Genomic DNA, 18,706 nt, shown 5'->3' with positions numbered 1-18,706 from the left:
AGTGACAAGTGGTAAAAACTACAGATACATGGAAAACAGCAGGTAGAGCTTTATGGTGACTTACAGTGTAGCGATCAAACAAGTTACTATTATACTGAAAATGTTTTTGTAGCAGTCACTTATGTAACAGTTTCCATACTCAGAGAATGAGTAAAGGAAAAAATACACCCAATATACGAACAGGCTACAATAGCGGATCTGTCACCAAGTCCACTGTCATTATGTTACTGCTTTAGTACTTAGGGCTTTGTCCACTAGCAATAAGGAAGAAAAACAGGGTTTCCCTAGGAGAGAGCATTTTATTGAGGGCGCTGTACTCTCCTGTGGGTAGCCTTCCTCCTCCCCCTACAGCGACGCAGCTGTGTCGCTGTGGGTGAAGTTCCCTGGGGTGCTGCGGCGATCTCACAGGGGTTTTCTGGCCAGGGCCGGTGGTAAGCAAGGCGGAGGACTACTTGGTAATTATTTTGGCTTAGGGGTGCCTTGCAATAAACTTATGGAGACTGTAAGGGTGCCTCCAACTGAGAAAGTTTGAGATCCACTGCTTTATACAAAGGAGAGATACTCATCAGCTATTCTAGTAGGAATAAAAAGAAATATGACCCCCTAGAGAATATTTTTCCATTTGGACTCCCCATTTAGTGTTCTTATTGTGGTCTACTGAATGCTGGAATGAATTCCTATGAGCTAGTTTGATTGCGCTATGGAAGCTCCCATTAACGCATGTGTGCAACTGGAAAACATCAATGTACACAAAAGGTGTGTAGACATTACTTTATACCTATATATTTTATCTCTTGAAGGGAAACATTGGGTATCTTTTTGTTTAATATCTTTTGTGAAAAACAAAAAAAAAAACTAGATTTCATACTTTCTCCAAAGCTATTTGGGGACACATGTTAAATATAGGTGAAAGTGTAAAGTTATAGAGAACTTTATGTTGCTGCTTGGCAAGAATATGAGCTTTATTTATACAAGTGGAGACCTTGTTCCTTGACCTATCATACTCTGAAACGTTATGCCCCTCTGCCTGAACTTTGCGTGTCACTGAGCTGTTGGAGTTTATCCCCTTGTCTCTGTTTCTTCATAAGATATACTTTCCTGACCGCTTTTATTTTCTTTGGAAATGTCCAATCTTTCCCTTGGCAATACATTCTTAGTCACATCGGGTGGATACAATTATCCTGACACAACTTTTCATGCAGCCAATACCCCCTGTCGTCTTGATACAGAAGATAAAGGTCTATAGAGAAGAATGTTCAGCTACTTTTCAGATATCCTCATCTTTATACAGGAAATGGTCAGATTTTCAAGGTGATAATAACTAGGATGGTCACCCACAACATTTGCCTTCAGTTACCAAAGGATATCAGAGCCAACTCCATGGTGCTAATTGCCAGGGATGACTGAGCATGACAAGATAACTTTTCTATATAGTAAGTCCCTGGTGCTTACAAACTGATATGTGCTTAATAAATCTTTTTAGTCCACATTAGCCAATGTGCACTGAGGATTTCTGGGATTAAGCAGAGGAATTATAGGAAAAATAGCGCTGATAATCTCTTATATTTTCTCAGGAGTAACGGTCTGCTTTTAGGTGTGTAAGTGATTTTAGCATACAATTACTTCCATTGAAGCCATAAGCTTTTCACTGGGCAATTCTTTATAGTACAGTGCTCACAAAATATATTTTATTTAGGTACTGATACCACATAGGAATTGATATCAATTATTAGGAATTTTTTTTTATTTAACATAATATTTAGTCCTTCAGTTTCCTCCTGGACAAACCATGTTACAATGCAAGGGGTGCAAATTTGCTTATTATTTTGCACATCAGTTAAATACTGTCTGTTGTTTCATGAAGCACATAAATACTTGAAAGCTTTATTATTACATTGAAATTTATAGTTGATCTAGTTGATCTAGGACATGCCCTACCCCGACTATAAATTTGTCCCAACATTTTAAATTTATCTCCCCCCTCCATCGCAACATGGTTTTGCACAGGTGCAAAGTTACTTTTTTTCATGCTTTCCTCTCCTTGACTCAGGCCCAATATGTATTATGTGAAAGCAACTTATTCTACAAGTGTAAAAGACCACAGTAGTTTCACATAACAAAAATTATGATTACTTAATGGCATCTATCAAAAGTGCAATTCTACTCTAAAGCCAAGGCAGCCAATCAGACATTTGCTTTCACTGTCTACTAGCACTAGACAGATGAAACCTAAGTATTGATCGGTTACTATGACTTCAGTGCAGATTTATACCACTGAGAAATGCTGGTAAATAACGCTGAATTACAACTTACCTTCCACTTTGACCTGATTGGGAGTGCAGGCCCTGCAGGGTAGTACTTTGAATTCTTCTGCTTGATACATGGAGTAGTCTGTACTGGCCACCACAATGACATCTCCTGCTCTCCAGGAACGCGCATTGTCTGCCAGATGCAGGATGGTGCTGTTCACATTGGTGTCTATAGTCACTGTTAGTCTGGGCCTCACTAAAACATGAACAGAAGACTATTTATCAAATGCAATTGCCATGACTAGGAATCTTGGACGTCACCATTGTCCAACTATTCCTACTATACTTTGCTGCAGAACATGCACACAGATCATTGCACTTCTATAAAGGTCATATTGATGTGTTACCAGGGCTGTAACTAGGGCTGGCAGATAGGGGCGACCGCCCAGGGCGCAACGCTGAAGGGGGGGGGGGGGCGCAGTTTAGGTATATATTAGGTCCATTTGGTTAAAATTGAGGGTTAGGGGGGCGGCATTTGTCTTTCTCGCCCCAGGCGCTAGAATTCTAAGTTACGGCTCTGTGTGTTACTACTGAGGATCTGGCACTTCGATACCCACCTTGAATGCCCCCAAAAAAGGGGGCAGCTGCTAGAAAGCCAACTAGCCTCAAATAAATCCTCTATAATTAAACACAACTAAGCCAACTACCCTCATTCACGCATAACAGAATATCCAGCAGGACCAGCAAGCATTTAATGGTTGAAAGAATGATGTTACTTATAAATAATGGTCAACTTTCTCCAACTACTATACTGTTTATGTTGTAACTGTGTGATATTTATTATAATTATCATCACAGTAATGCCGAATGAGCCTTACTTTGCTATTAATCTTGTGTTGTATTACTTGAACAATGTTGTTTCCATTGTCTAATCATTTATAGCCATAGTACCCAAATTCCATCGTGACCGACTCCTCCATATATTTTTTTTTTACAGGAATATATTAAATGGCATATTTTTGTAAATTTCCTGACAGAATCACTTGAGTAGTTTGCAAATCTAACTTGGCCTTTAGGAATAATACGCCTCTATTGATCTTAGTGGGTTCAAAACCTATTCTGATTACAAGGATTATTTTCTTGTTCGAATATATATTAGGGTTTCACACATTCAGCTTACAATCTAATATAAATATGCATCTAACTGTGCCAAGAAAACAAAACAAAACTGGGCACATTCCTTGTTTTTACTTAAAAAAAATGGAATAAAATAATCATCTTGAATAGTAACACGGCCGCTAAATTCCATGCGGGATATTATAACACCCGTAACATATTAATTTTGTTCAGGACAAAAATTTGATTTGACTTCAGACATGTGGTAAAGATGATGCAGTTGACAATTGTGTGCAAATGCCAAATCCAGTGAGGAATATTTTCCAAAATAGATTAAGAGTTTAACCAATTCTGGCTCCACTATGTTTGTCAAATTCTCTGTAGTACCACTTGCTCAATTTTGGCCCGATTTCTTGTAAAGGTGTTAGCAGATGATGGTATGGGTGTGTGAGTCAGGACCTAGTGCTAAAAGGGGGCCCAGACCTTGCCCAAAATCAGTGGTGGCCATATGACCCGGACAAACCATAAAATAAGCCAGGGGGAGGGGCTTGCTGTTTGTTGCAATGAACTCAGGGACAGACAGTTGCTGTTCAATGCTTAATAATTGGACTGTTGTATATTAATACATTTGAGACGAGAAGTTTGCTGTGTGGTTAATTAAAATGTAAAATACAAAGTGCTTAGTAATAAATATAAGTGTTTTGGTAATAGTTAAACCATGAATAAAGGGTGGTGTGGGAGCCATGGCATTAGCACTCTAAGGCCAGGGCTGGCAGGGCCCCAAGGGGGCTTGACTGCACATGCACAAACTCTGGCAGAGGGGAGGGGGCGCTGGAGATCCCAGCACGGCCATGCTTAGGACTAATGGTGGGCTTAGTCGGTGACAGAACATGAGCTGTTGGCTATTCATCTAGCTGTGCCATGTGTCAGAGAGGGGAGCTAACATTCATTTCCTTTGTGTAATCCTCATATACTCAGCATAAAATATGTCCATGTTGCTATAGATCTCTATAAAAACAATTTAATTTTTATTCTATGGAAACAATATCTACTTTTAAAGGTTAACGCCAGCTAAAACTTAATTTTATCCAACATTTATCTTCCCCGAATTGCAGAACTAGGAGGGTGTAATAGACCCCTGCCATTTAGAAGAACCAACAATACCAGCGCTGCATTGTTTAATTCCCTAGCATTGACGACTGGAAGAAGCGGACATTCACACAGCGCTATGTCAGGTTCTAACATGGCTGCTGATTGGACATGGCTCTGTATGAAGCACAGACAGAGTGTTGTTTGAAGTGCCTGAACTGTTCCTGTTGTCAATGCCAGGACAAGAAGCAGTGCATGGTTGAGTTCTCCTGACAGATGGTGGCCCCTGACATGGAACCCCATGGTTCAGCTAAATTACAGTTAATCTGCAGTTATCCTATAATATGTCAGCCTTCATAAACAGTATATATTTAGATCCAGTCTGACACATGCAGATAAGGCAGATCTCAGCTCCCAAAATATAACCATATCATTTACTTTCTATGTTTAGGGAAATAGGCACAGTACTAGCCATGGTTATGGTACAATTGTTTTTAAGTAGACGGCTTACCCTGAATACCCTCATTTGTCTACAAGTAGCACGTTTAGGAAATATGTCATTCTACTCAAAAAAAATCTAATTTCCCATCAAATTTGTATCTAATAAAAAATAAATTAGAGACTCTTGAACATGAAAAACCCATTGGCAATGAAATCCCTGTTTAATTGTTTTCACAAATACACATGCATTCAGTTATATACATGTTGGACACCATGGACTCATACGGTGCATAAACCATGAGGTAAATGTATCAAGCTGAGAGTTTTCCAGCGAGTTTGAAAAACCAATCAGATTCTAGCTATCATTTATTTAGTACATTCTACAAAATGAAAGCTAGAATCTGATTGGTTGCTATAGGCAACATCTCCACTTTTCAAACCCGCCGGAAAACTCTCAGCTTGATACATTTACCCCCCTGTGGTGATACAAGGGCTGCAAATCCATTTATTTTTTAATGCAGGGAAAATGCTGCTTGTGTCTGCATGTACTACACAAATATCGGACAATACTATATTTACACTGCAATATAGAGTCTAGCTAGGATGTGCCCAGTGGCGCACGCAGGGAGGGTTTCTGGGTCTCCAGAAACTCCTCCCCTCCGCTAAAAAAGTGCCCTATATAGTGGCACTGTACTATACAGCAGCCGCGGCACTGTCAATGAAGCGTCCGCGACGGTGCTGGATTGTATACATCACTGCCGTGGACGCTTCTTTGACGCTTCTTTTGGAAAAAAAACAAAAAACGAGAGAGCTGCTGCGCATGCGCAGGCGTTGCGCGGCAGCTCTCTCGTTTTTTGTTTTTTTTCCGGTGGAGGGGAAACCCCCCCTTAAAAATGCTCTGTGCACCGCTGGTGCCCCCATACCCAGGCTAAATCTGTCTGTAAATTTAAAGTTTGCACTCTCTACAGTGCAACATGGTGAAAACACACCGTCTGGCTGGATTTACTCCTAACCCTAATGAGGCCCATTGTTTAGTTTATCAGAGAGGTTGAAAACACAAAAGAGTGGATTTCATTAGGCAGATAAACATACCCGGCTTTCCACATAGGAAGCGGACTTTGTAGTTTGGGCATTTTGCATGGACCTGGTCATTCTGCCGACATTCAAACCTGTAATCGTGGCCACCTTTGTAAAAGACTTGTGTTGGTATATTGGTCCCATTAACTGTAGTAACCTGGGGATAGCAGGGTACATGTTACTGATGGCAACACAACTGCATAGAATCCTAGATAAATAATGGCACAAACAATACTACCGAGTTACAGAATGTAAACTGAAACAGACAATACAGTACTTTGTATCCAGCACAAAGGGGTAAAGATTGACAGCAAAGTAGTGGCCAAGTAGTTGCCGATTGTTCCTAATCTCCAGCTACAGACCCACAACTCACCGTTTTATTGATTTAATCGGTAGGTCTCAGATGTTCTTGTTTAAGCGACTTCAGGCATAATATTAGTGTGAAAGCTACACTTTATGTGCTGTACTTTCCATTCACTTAATGTGGCCTTTGTTTGATCATTTATTATATAATCTGAGATTTTCCTTCCCTGTTATTAAACCAAACAGTATCTGAAAATCCTCTCCCTGTGAGGTCGTTTGATGGCATTCAGCCGAATTCCCTACCTAGTGAGTTGTGACTGTCTCCTGCTCCCTCTGCAGGACTGTCTGGAGACATGCTTGGTAATGACACTGATAAGAAACCCAGCCATTGACAAACCCAGCTTAAGATCCCCCCACTGTGACTAGTGAAAGGGATGTAATTGGATATGCAGCATGTGGTCTTATTTATGGTTAGTAATGAGACATCCTGGGTGTAAAACCTGTTGTTTTATTAACTATGAGACCAGCAGCAAAGGTCTATCCCGGCGGTCTGCCTGTTCTTCCATTCTCTAAGATAACACTGCGCTCTTTCTAAAACTACAGACATTTCAACTGTGTAACTACTAAGTTCTCGAACACTAATGACTTCTGACAGTGTTTTTTCTTCAGTGTGATAATATGTTAGCCAATAGGCCAGTTGCAGAGATAGTCTATTAATTTGCTGTTTTTGTTATGATTCTGCAAGTCACCACATAACAAAACGCATTGTAACTTTAAAATGTGGTTCACTGAACTAATTTCAATAAATCATAGAATAGAGTAACTCATTGCTACCCCTTCTGGAATAATGAGGTCATGTACCTGGATGTCGATGGGATGGGTGCAGATTTTTCCAGGGTACATGGCCTTAAATTCAGACAGCTTTTCCCAATCCCTGTACCGAGTGTTTTCGTACTTGTCAAACCACTGCGTCCACTCCACATCTGGAATGTAGACAGTGCAAAAGACACCACACGCCTGGTTAACGCGTTTATTTGCAAGTAGTAAAACAGACATCTAACAAACACATGCCAGAATAACACACTGATGTGCAATGAGATAACAGCACTGAAATGGAGACCTGTGTCTGGAAGTCTCTGACACTTGCTTGGGTTCCATCACAGGAAGCTGCCAATACAAGTGGATGCAAAACCATACAGCCTACGTTAAGAAGCACAACAGGGCTGGCTGCGGAATTTGCCTAAGGCCCCAGCAAATTTCCATAAAGCTCAATAATGCCGACATGTTGGCCTGCGGACAGTATATACTTTATATTGCTATGCCTGTTTTTGACAGCCTGAGTTTTATTACTAATAGTAGGACTTTATTTTTCATTTCCAGGCATCGTCCCAGATTTTAAAGATTTGTCCCTGTATTTTTTTTTTTTTGCAAATCTGGCAGTTTGTATTATTAACTGTTTACATATTAAATGCACTTTTTCCTGTCAGATGCAATTCTTACAAGTTTCCCTTTGTAAATTTAAATTAAAATCCCAAAATTTAAATTCTAATCAAATGCATGACATGATGGGGATTGTAGTGCACCAAGGTGACAGGTTGGGACATACTGGCTCAGCAGCCATGTGTCCTTGCAAATCATTTTAAAATGTTGGCTACTAAGTAGTTGATGTATGAATGTTGGGTGAGTATGCTTCCAGTGCACCATGAGCTTTGTGAATTATAAACCCGGCCAGGCGTGCTCAGCTAGTGCTAGCGCACATCTCTGTCAGGGCATGATGGGACTTTTAGTTCTGCAACAGCTAGAGAGACACTGGTTGCATACGTTTTCTCTACAGGAACCAATTTACAATATTAATCATCTGGGTATTTTCTGTATGTGTTTTGAGTATCACATAGTTAACAATAAATTTAGGGACAGGGTCCATATACATGCTAAAGAGAAAAAATACCTACATTTTCATAGTAACATTGTGGAATAAGTTATTCTGCATAGATAACAATGGGCCTAATTCATTAACAAAAGTTAAACAAAAAATTAAGTAAGTCTTCTTACTGAAGTTTTCTGGACAAAACCATGTTACAATGCAAGGGGTGCAAATTAGTTTATTATTTTGCACATACGGAAAATACTGTCTGCCTTTTTATGTAACACACAAATACTTGATAACTTTATTTTTACACTGAAATTTAAAGTTGAACTAGGTATAAGTCTGTCATCACATTTTAAAATTACCTCCCCCTCCAATGCAACATGGTTTTGCCTTACTTACTTCTGCTTAACTTTCCTTAATGAATCAGGCCCTATATGTTTTCCTTCACCTATGAAAATATTAGAATGTTTATTGTTGACCAGACAATAACTATTTGTCCACACTTAGTTTAGTACAATGAGTGGCATATGCAATGGATAGACCTCTTAGCAAGGTACATTTTTGAGACAGGCATACAATAATCCTAAAGAGAAATTGGGAATGGGATTTTTATGAGGTTATGGAAAGTGCATATCAGGTGAACTGAACTGTTTCCCATCTGCCATCACAGCCTATGCATTCTTATCTACAGGGACTTGCAAGGTGTATTATATCACACACAACAAGTTCCAGAATCAGTAGCACAGTATAAGGAGATGGATTATGTAAAGCCTTTTCTTTATCCTGATTAATGTTCAGTCTCTTGAGCAGAGACATCAATTAGAAAAGAAATCCTGGTGCCAACGAAAACATATTTGAATCAAAAATAGCAAGTGACATTTTCAGGTTGTGCAATAAATTGCTGCAAAATTAAATGAGGACAGTACATTTGCTGTTGTCGTCTAGTTAAGGCCAAAACCAAAGACCTCAGTCAGCCAAGAGCAGCAAACACATCGATTGAGTTAAAAGGGACGTCTGTGTCTGACAACTAGAAGCTCATACATTTTCATGTGCAGTCCTGACTGACTGGAGGACAGAACTGCCTGGGATTTCTGCAGAGATACCCACAGGTAACTAAATAAATGGTCCATGTGTTCCAAACAAGACAGCGCTAACCTCAACAGTAATGAGCCAATCGTCCACCAAGAAAAGCAAATATGGGAAGTTTACATAAAGATTGTGGTTTCTGTGTCTTCGAATGTAGAGCAAACTAACAGCACCAGCTTCATCAGCCAGAAAAATAAATCAGATTGTTATCAATGCGTCTTTATGTGGCTGCTGGGAAACCCAATGCTATTTTCAAACACGCTGTGACATATTGAAAATGACTTGTTGTCACTTACCCTGAACCCACTCGCTGCCCGAAGACACGTTAAAGTGTTCTCCATTTTCCGCTTGGAAAAGTTTATGCACTCGAGCCACGGCGGACCCTCTGCTTCCTGTCAAACATATAAATAGGTTAGGAAGCTGCTTCAGTAAACAGACTGCGGCAGGTAACAGATGAAATCATACAGAAATCTGCAGGGAGAGGAAACCCCCAGTCGAAAATGTCATATTTCCTTGTGTCCTGTGTCATTATTTCTATTTATGTAGAAGGATCTATGCATGAAGCAGAGGACACAACAATTACATATAGGAAGTGGTATTTGTAAACTAGTGATCAGGCAAAGACAGAGGTCTCCAGCAGAAACTTGAAATGTTAACCCCTCTGACGAGAAGAGGGAACCTATAGCTTCATTTACTAGCATGTCATAAAGGAGACTTCACACTTCTTTACGTCTTTGTTCTCATGTGCTCTGTAGACTGTAAGCTCTCATGAGCAGGGTCCTCTCTACCCTTTGTCTGCACCTCCTACGTCAACCTCGTCTCTGCTTTTTTTTATGTGCAATTTGTATTTACATGATTTGTAAATCTGTCTGGCTCCGCATTTTGTAACGGCTTACAAATAAAAGATGATGATGATGATGATGATGATGCAAGGGCAGCACGGTGGCTAAGTGGTTAGCACTCCTGCCTTACAGCACTGGGGTCATGAGCTCAATTCCCGACCATGGTCTTATCTGCGAGGAATGTTTGTATGTTCTCCCCGTGTTTGCGTGGGTTTCCTCTGGGTGCTTCGGTTTCCTCCCACACTCCAAAACATACTGGTAGGTTAATTGGCTGCTAACACATTGACCCTAGTCTGTTTGTGTGGGTTATGTAATTTAGACTGTAAGCCCCAATGGGGCAGGGACTGATGTGAGTGAGTTTTCTGTACAGCGCTGCAGAATTAGTGGCGCTATATAAATAATTGATGATGATGATGACACCAACTGTCCTTAGTTTCCATGGACAGTTCCAGGCTTTAGGGATGTATCCCTAAAAATGTATCTATCTTTCACATATTGATCATATTATTGTAAACAAGATAAAGTGTTCACTCCTGGATCTCATTCTCTTCGCTTTACAAATTAATATTTATTAAAGAATACAATTTAAAATACAAAGAGGCTTAGCATCACCTGCTGAGCCCTGGAAATGATTTTAAGTTGTTGGCATCTATGTAGTAATGAGATGATAATTGAGAATAACCGATGTGAACTTTTCTGCATCTGGAAAGAATAACTGTATATCACATATGTATCTAGTTTACCCAGTTACGTACTAGGGATTTCAGCTGACACCTATCAAGTGAACTTAAAAAGATAGCAGTCTGGAGACTCGTCCATCCTCCCTTCCTTATCCCCGATGATGAACGTGGCAGGCCGGTACTACTACAGTTTACTGTTATTTATGTTTTACTTTGCTAAAATGGTGTTGCTGTACTCATCCATACCGGTAACCCTTAGTGCTGGAGAACAGCCAATAAGGTAAAATGGTTCAATCCACAAGGCAGTAGGAAAATGAATAACAATATTTGCAAGTGATCTTACTTTTAATAGAAAACAAAATGGAAAACGATCTCCCTAAGGAGCCGCTTTGTCTGGTGTGCATTGAACACAAAAGTGTTCATAAAGAGTAACAATGCTTATATGACAGGGACATGTCAGTCATTATGCTATCTGTTATGCACATGCAATTAAAGTGTGTGAGCACAAGGTTCCTAGAGCTTAAGCTGGGTACACACTACACAGTTTTCATCCAATAATCCGCTAAAATCAGCCGACATACGACCGCTCGTTCAAAAGTCGGGTCAGTGTGTGCAGTGACACGATGGTCGAAAGTCTGCCCAAATGGACAATTGTCGCCTCATTTGGTTGGTTGTATCGTTTAATATTTTCGTTCCAATCTCGTTTCCGTTGTGTAGTGTGTATAAACTTCCATCCGATCCACAACAGGGAGTACGAAATTACAGTCATTGCTCACTACAACATGGCTGTAAAAAGTCGCGAAAGGGACATCCGCTCTTCCCTTTATCGTCCTAAACAAGGCTAGTGTGTATGCAGTCCATGCACCGAGCGATCGGACCATCGATCGCATGTAAAATCGCTCTACATAAAAAGTTGGTCGAAATTTCTGTAGTGTGTACCTAGCTTAACTTAGGATGCACAAAGCACCCATGTGGCACCAGCAATATGTGCAGAAAATACAGTAACTAGCAACTAGTTCTCTTTAGTGATTTTGACTCGTAATATTGAATTCCTCTTTTTGTACGTCAGCATATGCACCGTGCTTAATGATTTAAATAAAATAAGGCAATTACTGTTACTCAGTAAGTGTTTGGCTGTACCATGATATTCCACGTGGTCTTCTACAGAGCTGGATGGATCACCTTTCACTGTGATAAAACTCCAGGGGTGTCTGAAATAAACAGAACAACCTGTATTTTAGAAGCAGAGACAAGTCCGTTCACATACTGAGGCTTTGTAACCAGGAGGACTGAGCAGACTTCTGTAGCCCTAACAGAGAGGCTGTCTGTGTACTATATGTAGTCATCTACCATAGCTTAAAGAGACCCTGGCGTGATACAAATGCATATATTAGAAAAGGTGGACAAAGAATAATTAGACCAATAAGTGACATAGATTACAGTTAGTACAACCTGTAATGTTAGGAAAAGAACTGTAAAGTGAATAAAAAAAAATCCTGATGTTGTATTTAGACATAGAATTGTACTTCCAGATTGTCAGACCAATTCATGGTAAATAAGGATAAAATACTGACCGGAACCCCAGGTGCAGGAAGTGTCTGCTCCCAAGTTTGGTCATCATTTTCTTTGCAGAATCGTCCAGGTGGCGGGATCCCTCGTCATTCACAGCCACTGACAATATGGTCCCGTCTGGGACTGACTTCACATAGTTGGCCAAGCGGGAACTGTCATCTTTAGATTTATACGTATCGAACCTGTCAGTAAATAACATGCTAAATATTGGACAAAAGTGACTTTGAATATCTATATGTCATCCTACATGCCCATCATTGTAAAAAATGAGTATAAAGATAACACAACAAAAATAAACCAAAGACAGTTATAAAATCATCATCATCATGATCAGTAATATCAGTGTTAGGCTGGGGTGTGAAGGGTCCAGGAAAGCAAGTTCAGTGGCCCCAAGTTCATATACTGGGGGTGTTATAATAAACATATGTTTTATGCCAGCTCCTTGGATCTGTCGCTTGCAAATCGCAATCAGGTTTAGAGAAAATGAAAACGAGAAATGGTAAACTAATACAGATCCACCAACCTGGCATACAAGGTAATGTGTATCCCATGTGTCTTATATTCGCAAGAAATAAATACACAATACCACGATGGAAGGCATTGGTTACAAGCAAACACTGCACTGGCTCTCCTTGGGAGTCCTGCAGTGGATTCCAAACAGCTTAGCAATAATATTAAAGTTATTGTTGATAATCGTTCTTCATGGACCCAAACAATAGAAATGCTTCCATCCAGATTACGTTATATTATCCACATTATTTCATGAATAATTTGTTACACATATTTCATCTGTGTTTCAATCTTGCAAAGTTTGCTTTTTCAGCAACCTCTTATGAATAGTCACTATCATGCTTATGTATCTTATGTAGTCAATACTATTAGAAATAATATCTTGCCAGTTCAAGCTACTGCTGTTGCATATAGAATCTAGAAGTTCCCCATGACATGCAGAGAGGCGGGAAAATCTGAAGAGGTGCACTGTGCAAAAGTGTAACGATACATCACAAGACCGACTAACGGTCACTTTAGCACAACCCCTGTCTTTAAATAAAACTTTTCCATTGTTCTGCTAAAATACTGCTCCATTTAGCCTCATTTCTGGGTTAAATTAATCATGAGAGCGAAGGGACATTACAGCTGACTTTATTACATGAGTCACTCGTGTGTTTAAAGCTTTGTTTTACACTGGGCAAAGTGTTTGCAGAAACACGTTACTGCGCCGAAGTGTAACTGGAAGGAGCAAGATATGTCCTATTAAACGCATATTGGAACTTCGCCAACTTGGAACTCGTGCAAAAGCCAAGTCCTTTTGTAGAGTAGAAATAGTAGTGTGTATAGTAAGGAGCCTGAAAATGTACCCCTTTATCTCATTTAAATAATGTCGCTACAAAACTTAAAATCACATCTTTGCACTGTCCTATTAGGTGCAACCAATCAACTCCTCCTTCTGCTGGTGCCAACTTCTGCTCCTTTGCAAATGCTGCAAACTTGCTCCATTTACCCAAGCGCTTTGGTGGAAATATATAGGCAGGCCCGGCGCTCCCAGAATGGTAAATAACTTTAAAACTGTGCGGCGACCGCTGACCATACCTGTCACGGCCGCCGCACAGCATTCAGATGCACGGGGAGGGGGAAAAGGCTATTGCTCACCACCGCCCCCTCTCTGCTCCATCTCCTCCCCTCCACTCACTAGTGTCAGTGAGTGGAGGGGAGGAGACGGAGCAGAGAGGCGGCGATGGTGAGACAAGGTAAGGAAAGACGGGATGAGGGGGGAGGAAGTAGGAGGGCGCCGATTTTTGCGGGGGGGGGGGGGGCGCCGCCGATTTTTGCGAGGAGGGGGGTGCCGATTTTGTAAAAATGCCTAGGGCGCCATGGACCCTAGCACCGGCCCTGAATATAGGTGCCTTTGTGGAACTCGGGGTGAACAGAACCTCCACAGAAGGTCTTGCTCTGCACCTCAGACATTTTGTATTTTGTAAATGAAGCCTACTTTATTTTATACTCTGACTATAATTCAGTTGGGTAAAATTTTGTTACATGTGACTTTTAGGTGGGAAATTCAATTTGCTTTCTGGAGACGTCTACGAAGACACATCAGGGCAGAGTTTTTACTCAAATCTCCTCTCACTTTCCTTCGCATCCCATAGGAATGCAAGGAGAAAAACAGCAGAGTCTCTGTACCGCAATGGCCGGCAATGTGCATGGCCGGACCCCGTGGTGATATCAGGTGGCCCATCTCCAGCAACTGAATTCCCCCCTTAGGGTCTTTTAATGAAATGGAAGAGTGACAGAGGAAGGAAAGATAATGTGACCAGACACACACCTGTCTGCATGAATCACCTCCCCTGTTTTGGGGTCGATAGCATGAACAATGATCCCACGGTGCCCCCAGCTCTTCTCAAAGAAGTATCCCCCCTCACTCAGGCCACCAGGATGTAGGGTTTTGTTCAGAAAGGTCCATGACATCTTTTTCTCTCCGTGTATCTCAAGGGTGCCTCCTCTAGCCACACCAATATATTTATGGCCAAAATAATCATGGGGAGGCTCAGCATCATCTGACCTACAGGAAAAAAAGATGGATGTCAAAAATATTTCAACTGGTCCCAATGACCTCACTGTAGGAATGTAAAAGTCTATGAAAGCAACACTGACGATGAACATTCCATTCTGCAAGTAATCCAAATGTTGTAGCCAGCGCAGTCGCTCAACTGACACAGCCAGCGCAGTCGCTCAACTGACACAGCCAGCGCAGTCGCTCAACTGACACAGCCAGCGCAGTCGCTCAACTGACACAGCCAGCGCAGTCGCTCAACTGACACAGCCAGCGCAGTCACTCAACTGACACAGCCAGCGCAGTCGCTCAACTGACGCAGCCAGCGCAGTCGCTCAACTGACGCAGCCAGCGCAGTCGCTCAACTGACGCAGCCAGCGCAGTCGCTCAACTGACACAGCCAGCGCAGTCGCTCAACTGACCAAGGCAATTCAGGTGATTTGATTCAGACTAGATTGAATATGATTAACAAGGCTTGGAGCATGTGTACATTGATGTTTCTGATGCATCCAAGGTCCCAGTGTATTTAACACATGGGGAACATGATGAACTTGAAGAGTTGTAAAAATAGGAATCACTGATCTGCACTGTAACCCCACCATCAATAACCCACTTCAGTAAAACAGTAATATATCCTAACCAATTGCCTCTAATTTGTACAGTATAATATCCAGAGAAGAATGGAAATCCAGAGAGAAAATCCATGCAAAGCCTAAAAACACTGGAACATTTCCTTCTGAGCCACTGTGGCTATTGAACATCACTTCCACAAACACACATTTATCTTGTCATCGTTTATAAACCGTAAAACTTGGCTTAACAACTCTGAGCATCATCTCTGTAAATGCCTCTCCCTCCTGCTCTCAGATAGGCTAAATACATGTAATCGATCATTCCATTTAATTTAGCATTAAACTAGCTGTAGAAGGAGCTGTGTAAAGTGTAGGAATGTTGGCATATCACACAGTAAAATCTTCACTGCTGCTGTTGTTACAGACAATTTATTGGTCATAGAACTTTATTTAATGGTAATTTATTGAATTTTACATATTATTCATATGTGTAATACTGACAGGCCACACCATGCTGCAAATAGAATTAAGTTCTTGGCAAATTTTCTCTTGGTTTCAAACTCATTTACTCTATTTTTGTTAGTGCCCAGTTCAAGATGTTAAAGGTTAGTTCTTATTATTGCATAATAAATATCAATTTGTTCACATGACATTGTGTTCTGTGACTCATACAATAGTGTGTTTTTCCTATAATGCAGTCTGAGTTTCTAACCTTTCCTATGCTTTGTCTCCTCCCCAACTGTTTATGTTTCCACATCCAGTCTAAGAGTCTAACCACAAATATCAGATGTCCCAGTGTTGTGGCTGAAAAGGAAACTTTTCCTGCACTCCTCTGATTTTCACAGACAGTGGTTAATAAATTTACCTTCCATAGAGGATGATGGTAAGACGGCCTAGAAATGGACAGTCCTCACTCCCTATGTGCAGCTCTGCCCCGTTGTCAATCAATATATATCTAGTACGAAGGATGATGTCTTCATTGCTGGGCTTAATGACAAGTTTTCCTGTAATACAAGGTGTGGTTACTATACTGCCAATGGCACATTTCTAGATATTAGACACCAAACACTGAGTTATATCGCCACCAGAGATTTGGGGATCTGAATTTTATCAACACCAGAGATTTACATTGTATCGGCACCAGCATTGTCTAGTAATCAAGAGAATACAGTATGCATTTCATATATAATACTGTATTGTATGAAGGTTACTAAAATGCTCTATATATTATATATTAGTTATTTGAATTTCCTCTGTATTGTATAGTGGTCACTCGAATGCACTTTGTGTTATGTACTGGTCACTAGAATGCTCTGTGTATTGTGCAGAGGTCAATAGAATGTTCTCTGTATTTTAGCTTTATCATTAGAAAAGGCTCTGAATCGCTTCTCAGCCTTTTGGCTAAGATCAAGTGAGTACCTGTCCAAGTAGGGGCTTCTTCCCATCCTGAAAGGGCCATGGGAAAGCTTGGTCTGGCCAGAAGGCCGGTAGCTTTGAAGCCTGAAACTAGTGCCCCTGGAGTGGTGACCCAGGGGAGCCTGAAATCACTTGGGGACTGGTCACCCTCACTTGAAATTAAGGCACTTAGCACAAACTCCACTTTTAAGCTGCACTCACTTCCTTTGCTTTGACCTTCTGGCTTGGCATGAAAGAATTTTTACATCTCGGACGTAAGGCTGGGGCCGTCTTGCACGGTCACTATTTATTTTCCTATACTGTTTGTCCTTTGACTTTATTTCTATGGGGTTTTTTTTCACTGGATTGGAGGAGGTTCGGTCGCCCTTATGGGTCCGATCCCTGAAGATCTAGGGGGTGGTGTGGTCCTAGTGGCTCCCACCTCCCTGAACCATCTGAGGTCTCCCCTTGGGGGAGGCAGAAGATATTGGTGCCAAGGGGAAAGCTTTGGCGGAACCTTTGGCAAAAGAGACCCCCCCTAGCCTTGTGGCGAATGGGGTCTGAATCGTACCCTTGAGCATGTTTTTTTTGAGTTTTACACTTAAATTTTTTCGAGCACTTGGGAGAAAGCACGTTCCAGGCTTTCAATAAATTTTTTTAGAATAGACTCTGTACGGAATACCGTTCAGATGCATGGTTTTATTATAGTTCTTTAAAATAACAATTTTATATATGTCATTGTACACTACCATTCTGGGTAGCATTTCAGATCATCTGACCATTCTAGGTTGACCTCTGTAGGTATTACAGCCAGGGCCGCCAAGAGAAATTTCGGACCCCGGTACAGCAACTTCTTGGGGATCTTTCCATAGCTACCAAAGGCATTAATTAATTGGTGTTAACAATATTTATTTTAAAATCAATTAATTTATTCACTGCTACTTCAATGTAAACACAAGTGGAGGCAATTTAGCAGACCCTTGAGAACCGGGTGAAAGGAGTAATGTTGTCCGGTATGGTATAAAGTAGCAGGTGATGTTGGACAGAGGTGGACATTCTTACAACAAGTAGGCTCAATAGGTGACTGGTAGGGTAGATAGAATCTTACTCCATTTCCTGGAGCAGAACTTGTGTGTCTTTATAAAACAGGAACTTCACAGTATAATACGTTCGTTTGTGCATTATCATGATGTGTTTCCAAAGGAATCACATATACGCCACTGCAGTTATTTCAGATGCTGCATGGTTGCATGGTTTCTGACCTAACCGCAGAGCAGCCATGCAGCATGTGTCATTTATATGTGATTGGTTTATAGCGGCTGACCCAACAACACTAATTAATAAATAGGGTAAAGTTCACTCTGCCTGTTTATTACAGCTATTAGTCAGCCTAACCTAACATGTACAGCTGAATCTGATTTGGCTCAGCAGTTGGGGAATCTACTTATGAATTTACCGGCTGCCAAAGAATCTGGTCCAGCTGAACAACAAAATAAATACATAAATGAATTAAACCACATTTTTGTGCTGAAACATATGCCTTTTGGTAAAATAATAGCAGAAATAGCTGACTTACCCCCGTTAGTGATATGTATGGAGTGTACAGTTACAGATGACGTAAGAAGGAACTTTTTGCTCGCGTCAATGGTCACACGGTTTTCTTCATTGTTCTCCGGCCTCCAGGGTTGTAACTCAAGGTCTTCATGTGGGCAAATTCCTAGCATAACAAACATAAATTTAAATAAACAGCCATTACCCTCTGAACCCTACTGTATTGAAAGACAAACAAAAACAATTACAATTATTCATTTATAAGAACAGATGATGCACCAATTTTTTATTAACAGCTCCCTTTGTTGTGAT

At 40.8% G+C, this 18,706-nt stretch overlaps 1 protein-coding gene across 2 annotated transcripts in view; it reads right to left on the bottom strand.

The window, feature by feature from the left end:
- Nucleotides 1–18,706, bottom strand: part of CEMIP (cell migration inducing hyaluronidase 1) — a 101,425-nt gene that overhangs the window by 34,178 nt on the left and 48,541 nt on the right. For both annotated transcript variants that reach the window (XM_075207793.1, XM_075207794.1), the window contains exons 3-11: nucleotides 18,420–18,560; nucleotides 16,314–16,452; nucleotides 14,649–14,885; nucleotides 12,328–12,507; nucleotides 11,894–11,964; nucleotides 9,528–9,623; nucleotides 7,137–7,258; nucleotides 5,988–6,129; nucleotides 2,314–2,505 (exon numbers count right to left, since the gene is read on the bottom strand). In XM_075207793.1, the coding sequence (XP_075063894.1) occupies nucleotides 2,314–2,505; nucleotides 5,988–6,129; nucleotides 7,137–7,258; nucleotides 9,528–9,623; nucleotides 11,894–11,964; nucleotides 12,328–12,507; nucleotides 14,649–14,885; nucleotides 16,314–16,452; nucleotides 18,420–18,560 (1,320 nt within the window). The remainder of the gene's footprint in view (nucleotides 1–2,313; nucleotides 2,506–5,987; nucleotides 6,130–7,136; nucleotides 7,259–9,527; nucleotides 9,624–11,893; nucleotides 11,965–12,327; nucleotides 12,508–14,648; nucleotides 14,886–16,313; nucleotides 16,453–18,419; nucleotides 18,561–18,706) is intronic.

This window comes from Mixophyes fleayi, chromosome 4, assembly GCF_038048845.1.
Source record: "Mixophyes fleayi isolate aMixFle1 chromosome 4, aMixFle1.hap1, whole genome shotgun sequence".
NCBI classification, from domain to species: Eukaryota; Metazoa; Chordata; class Amphibia; order Anura; family Limnodynastidae; genus Mixophyes; species Mixophyes fleayi.
Note: the sequence above shows the minus strand (reverse complement) of the source record. Positions and strands in the feature narration are given on the sequence as shown.